At 52.7% G+C, this 6328-nt stretch overlaps 1 protein-coding gene across 1 annotated transcript; it reads left to right on the forward strand.

Moving 5' to 3' along the window:
* Window positions 1–1677: 1677 nt before the first annotated feature.
* Window positions 1678–3051, forward strand: LINJ_13_1440 (hypothetical protein, unknown function; the record flags this gene model as incomplete). The annotated part of the gene is made up of 1 exon (XM_003392310.1): window positions 1678–3051. The coding sequence occupies one exon, from the start codon at window positions 1678–1680 to the stop codon at window positions 3049–3051; it is 1374 nt and encodes a 457-aa protein (XP_003392358.1).
* Between the last annotated feature and the right edge of the window lie 3277 nt (window positions 3052–6328).

A 6328-nucleotide genomic window follows, 5' to 3' on the forward strand; every position in this document is an offset into this window, starting at 1 on the left:
CTGTGATTGGTTCTCTCCGCATACTTCCGTGCACGATCGAGGAAGGGAAAGCAGCACAAACCGCTTCCTTCGAACCTTTTCATTATTGTAGAATGACTGTGACGTCCTTGTGTTCGTAAGAACGTCGGCTGCTTTTGCACGCTGATCTGACGTAACGGGCAATTTGTTTTGGAGTGTCTGCTTTACACGAGATATATCACCAAAAAAAAAAACGCCATCCCTCTGTTTCGCCCTTCTCCGTAGGGATACAAGCACACGTGGCATGGCTCCCATGCAGCCGATAATGCGGCGTGGGAACAAGAGTTGTGTCCTGTATGGATCTGTCGTTTTTTTTTTCTTTCTGTTTCTTCCTTCTTCCCTAAGACGTTGAAGTGGAAAAGTCACGTGAGCACTTGGGCATGCGCATGTAGCTTTCGCTTTGCACTTGTCTTATGGACTGCGTTATGTGCAGTAGCCCGCGGCGTAAGCCTGCTCTCTTTGACTCTCGCTCAACCTCCCCGCCCGTCTCTTCGTTACAAGCTCGAGAAAAAAGGCACAATGTTGATGGCCGTGTGGTGAGTGTGCAGCAAAGCAAGACCGATACGTCCAATCTGCACCCGTGCATAAGCACGCACTCACCTCTTCTTGACACAGAAGGCACCCTATGAGCTAAATGGCGTTTGCTTTTTTTTTTGTTCGATGGTGTCACCGTCATCTCTAGGGCTGCTTCTTGCTTCCCAACTGTTTCTCCGAGCTGAGGCACTGCCATTTGCTTTGTGAACCCTATTTCTCACGCCTTCCTTTCTGCGTGTGCAGAAGGAATAGAGGCGTACATCTAAGTGAGAGCGTTCTTAACGTGTTTTCTTTTCTTGTCGACTCCTCTTTTTTTTCGTCTTGGTTTCCGATCTACTGAACAAATGATTGTTTCCATGGCTAAACAAGCCCGAAGAATGGGAAAGAATTCATCTCCTCGTTTTCTCTTCCTTTGTGTCTTTTGGAGGGGACTTTGGAAGAGATGGCAGTCATCATCATGTTTGAAAGAGACAGCACCCGCTAACCCAGCATGCGAGCAGGCTGTAGCGTAATACCCCTTCACCGCATGTACACAGATGTGAACTTCCTCGTATTGCTGTCGCATTCCGTTCCTTTGCGAAGCACCACAAGATATTGTAGGTACAGAAGCTCAGCGACTTCCTCACGTTGTTGGTATTTGGCGAAGCGTGCAAGCAACCGATAGCCAAAGTGGTTTTGCCTTATCGCTTTCAATGAGGTTGACCCCCACCCCACAAACACGGGCACACAAAAACAGACACGAACAAAGGAGCTGTACTGCATCCCGCTCGTGAAACGAAAAGGCTCTGTATTCTGTTCGGAGGGCGCGAGCACATAGTAAAAAGAGTTGCCATCTCGTCACCGCCACAGCGAGCACTGAGGAACAGCATACAGCTAGCTATCCTCTCGAAGTTCTGACTGCAGTGAGTAGTCTGGTGCTACTAGTGTCAGGCGTGCTTTTCAACACGACTCTAACCACTCATTTCTGAGTCGTTCCACTATGTGGCTTGCGGCTTCGAGACAGGAGCCAGCAAGGTTTCGTCAACACCACTCTTCTCTACCTTCATTCTCTTCTCTCATTTATGTTACTTTTTTATACCTGCGTGCACTCCAGTGTACAGTGCTTCTGCAGACTGAACAGATACGATGGACATTTGGACAGCGGAGCTGCGGCGGGCCCACTCATGGCTCTTGGCGGACGACACATACCGGAATAGTGCCATGAAGCCCCAGCGACTCCTCGGGCACCTAGAAGGGGATGCCGTGGTCGAGATGATTAAGTTTGCACGTGGCAATTCACGTCTCACACTGGCTGCTGTGAGTCCAAAAGTGCGCTTGCTTGCCGAGCTGCTGGAATCACGACTGCCGACGACTCTGCGCCTTCTTCTGGACGACGCCACTGTGATGCATGAGCTGGTGTCCGATGCGGCTGGTGCGTCGCTCCTTCAACAGTTGGACGCGGTGGCTTGGTGGATCGAGAAGTGCGGAATTCCCGTATCAGTCCGAGGCGACCAGACGGCCGTAACGCTACTTACTTCGTCTCGCGTAAGGCCCATCGTAAGGGGGGTTAGCCTTTCGCTTCTTGTGCGCGCGTGCCCGATTCCCGCGGATTTATTACTTCGCCTAGAGAGGATTGACATGTGCGGCGAAGCCTTCGCTTCTCTTCCAGCAGACCCATCTCAAATGGTTCAGCTGAGAGAGCTGTACGTTTCACGCTGCACAAGCGCCGCGCTTCTGCGGCTTTATCAGTTGCCTAGCCTCACAACTCTCAGCATCGAATCTAAGATTGGCGTGGAACCGGTCGGCAACGAAAATGTTGCCGAGAACCCTCAGCAGAACCTCGGAGTAGACGAGATCGATATGCATTTGATGACTTCTGCTCGCTCCCTGCAGCACCTTCGCTTAAGTAGCAGTGGCCTGTCCATGGTGTCCGGCTTCGACTGTTGCGAATCACTTGCTACCGTCACTGTAGTCAACTGTGAGCGACTGCTTTCTCTGTCGTCGCTAGCCCACGCCGTTCATCTGAGGTCCATCTCCATCTCCTGGTCTGGCGTGCGTGACCTGGGAGCACTTGCCGCGTGTCCGTGCCTGGAACGGATTACCTTTGATACGTGCAGAGCGGTAGAGAGTTTGACTGCCCTGGCTGGCGCGCCGCGACTACGGGAGGTGGACGTGTTTTGCAGTGGAGTGCGCGACGTCAACGGGCTGGCATCGTGCCCCTACCTCGAAACATTATGTGTGACAGCATGCCGGCTTGTCACGGATTTGTCCCCCTTAGCGGGTGCGCCACGCCTGCGAATCATTGATGCCTCCTTCAGCGCCGTGAGTAATCTTCAGGGTTTGGGCACATGCCCCTCCCTGGAAGTTGTGCGGCTGGATGCGTGCATAGCAGTTCACAACTTGAATCCGCTCGCTGATGCACCAAGACTCAAGTATGTGTTCGTCAGAGGGTTGGACCACGCAGCACTCTTATACCCGTCGAGCTTGACGCCAAAGATTTTTCCTGCCGCGGCAGGTTAAAGCCCGCAGTGATGTGCAGCACCGCCGATGTAGTCCATAATGGGAAGATGGGCTCTCCGCCAGTTATTGGAACCTTTGCAGAGCAATTTCCATATCGCCCCCGTATAGATCAGATGAGCTAATTTTTCATTATTTTCGTGCTTTCTCTGGCGCGCTACCGAATGCACCGCGTTACGTGTTGTGTACAATCCTTCACGTCTGTTTCCTGATGTAGTGTGCCTGAAAAGGCCGGCCCACCGAGCTGTCGGCTGCGAGATGGCCGTCGTCGTTGCACAACATGCGCTTTGCTCTTCTTTTCATTGCTTTTCTGAGTTCTAGTTGCCATGTGTGCAGCAAGTGTACCTGACGAACCTTTGCGTCGGTGAGAGTGCACCGACTACGCGATTCTTGCGCAAGTGCATCAACACTTGCTACCTTTGATTCACACTACACAAACTCACTCACACACATGTCCGGGGAAAACCACTGTGCATCTGCTTCAGCACAACAACGGGTAATAATGTGCCGTTCATCACCTGCTTTCTCAGTGGAAACCCTGCACTGATGACGAACACTCACTCCTCTTCTTTTTTCATTCAACTAACAACGCAGCCCCACCCACAGAAGCTCTCCTCCCTTTAGGCTGGTTCGGTAATCACCACCCCAGGGAGCCCCCAAGACGGCTTCTCATCACTTATTTGTCTTTCTGTTGCGCCAAGTCTGTGCATTCTATGGAGTGGACCAGGGAGCCTTGCCGCACACGCGTGCTAGATCTCGTAGACCATGCGGTCTGACCGACGCGTGTCTTTTGTGAAAGCACCCCTTTGTCCGTGAGTCCCCCTCCTTCTGCCTACTGGGCGAAGGACGCCGCAGCACGTGTGAAGCGCGCCGCTCTTTAGTGCTTGGGTCGACAAATACAATCGTTCGTCCTCTCTGTACTTCTCCATTCTTCTCTTTTTGTGGTGCTTCCGTCGCAGTTCGCTTTTTACATGAGGGATACTCCTGTGCTTTCGAGCTTGCCACAGAGGTTGTAGCCGCTTGCATCGACTTCCGCGCACGAGATGAACTTTCACACCAACCCTTCGACACAGATTTTCGCACAAAGACGCCTTCAGTCTGCTTGAGTGCACTCAAAAGATACACGCAAGCTGTTCAGTTCGCTTGAAAGTAACACACGCTCTCGACATCTGCGAATGGCTTTCGACAAAGTTTTTCCAGGGTAGCACTCTGTCCGGGTTATTGAGCATCTCGACGTCACCGAAGAGGCGCACATGCAGGCTTTCCTTCCCCACTGAGGTGCATCATACACCATTCCCGCGTTCGAGCCGGCGTGCGGTCGAGGTCTTCCAAGGCTCTGCGCGTGCCTCCTTTGATTCCAACGCTGCTTTAGCCGCAAGTGCCGTGGATGGTACAGTTAGGAACACAGACTATCTTTGTTTTTGGTATTAACAGGCATCCGTCCACATAGCAAGACAGAGGCGACTGGCAAAGCGCGAAATCGACAAGCCTGAGCGTAGGGAACCCGTCGACGAACCTCGATGCGCTACTTTTGTTTCGCGAGGGGGCAGCGGACATGAACCACAACATACGCTGATTTCACTAGTAATTTGACATTTGCCTGCAGATGATGCACGCTCTTCGCTTAGCAGAAGGCATCGACGGTGCCCTTGTTTTCTATTAGCGGAGCACCGCTACCCCTGAGGGCTTCTAGACCCGACGCCCCGCGAAGCCGTATGCCAGTTGGATGTGGTAGATCTGGCAACAAAACAGAATTACTTTTTTTCCCACCTGCTGAGAGGAGGCACAGAAAAGAGCAAGAAGATGTTGCTCCACACTGCACGGCCGCTGGGCGCAGAGAACGAGTATAAGAGTGGCCAATCATATTGCACGTGCTTGACGATGACGGACTGTTTCCTGCCTCGATAGATCTAAGTCGTGTGCTTCCTAACTACGTCCGTCTTGCGAAGCGGCGCGCTTTTACCCCCCCAGGATCAACTCCCGATACTCCAGTCGTTAAACCTGATGATTAAGGAGCAGCTGCAGCCAGCATCCAGAGCGCTATGCGCGTCGAGCTCAAAGTTCCATGGCTTGACGAGAGCTACCGGGATGCTTAGCCACACATGTGGATCCGTTTTCGCTCTCGGCATGGCTGGCTAGATGCATTATCGAACTTGCATCACGTGAGCAAGACCAGCTTCCCCGGCAGCTGCAACACATGCGTGACAACCCACGTTCGCCTTGTGCCCGTTCTCTACGCAATTTACAGTACCGACACGCATTGCGCATAGAGGAGGCATTCAGTCTCTGCGATAATGCCGCGACATGAAACTCCTGACGTGCTGTATCGCAAAAACGAGCACTACTTGCTGCACGTGACTTGGCTATCACCTTAGCGTGAACGCTACAGCTCCTGTGCCAGCAAGACCCCCTCATATATCGGCGTTCCGTGCTGCCCTGTGGCTACATTTCCTGCGATCGCGTGCGGAGGCGAATACGTCAAAATGCAGTGCTATGCGTCAGCGAGCTACTGCTTAAACGTAAGATACACATCATTGCTACAACGTCCTTGTAGAAGAGTACAGCGCCCATCTTCGCTGTCTTCCAACCCACGCACACTGCGACTCTTTCGTGCTGTACCGCTGTCCTTGCACAATTCGCTACCCTCTGCTGATTCTGGTTGTAAGGAGCAAGTTACGCGCCTCGCGCGAGAGAGGGCAGCGCTGCATTGTCGTGAAATACTCCACTGCAAGGAGAAAATCAACGCAGCTAATGCACTACCTTGCTGAATTTCCGCCAGCAGAGCTTGCCGAAAGCCATGCAGCCGCTCCACAGAAACCGACAGATATCCTTTGAGTAGAGCCGCGGGCGCTGGCGGCTGCATCGCTAGCGTGTCGTGCAGCACGTGAGTGCATGAACTCAGCTGCCGAGGCAGCCCAAAGTGTTCGCCTCCTTGCTTTGCTTTCAGGTAATGAGAAAGGCCGGTGCAATATCGTTTTTGTCGCAGTGCACGGCTGACTCCGCTTCCTCTGTGAGGATCAAACGGACTTAGACAGGGACGTGTATGGAATGATCCTGGGCGCCGCACACGAGTGTTCTCTTGCTAACGATTTACTGCTGGGTCTGCTACAGGAAAACCCACAGCAGAGAAGGTCATTTAGTCGTGTGTGATCTGCAACGCTGCAGATGTCCACTTTCGAGCGGGACATGACCAAGGTGTGCCCCATTGCCGCACAGAGCCGCTTGTATCCTCTGCACATGTGCTGCAGTGAAATGTACGGTAAACGTGGATTCAGCGTAC

This window comes from Leishmania infantum, chromosome 13, assembly GCF_000002875.2.
Source record: "Leishmania infantum JPCM5 genome chromosome 13".
Classification (NCBI taxonomy): Eukaryota; Euglenozoa; class Kinetoplastea; order Trypanosomatida; family Trypanosomatidae; genus Leishmania; species Leishmania infantum.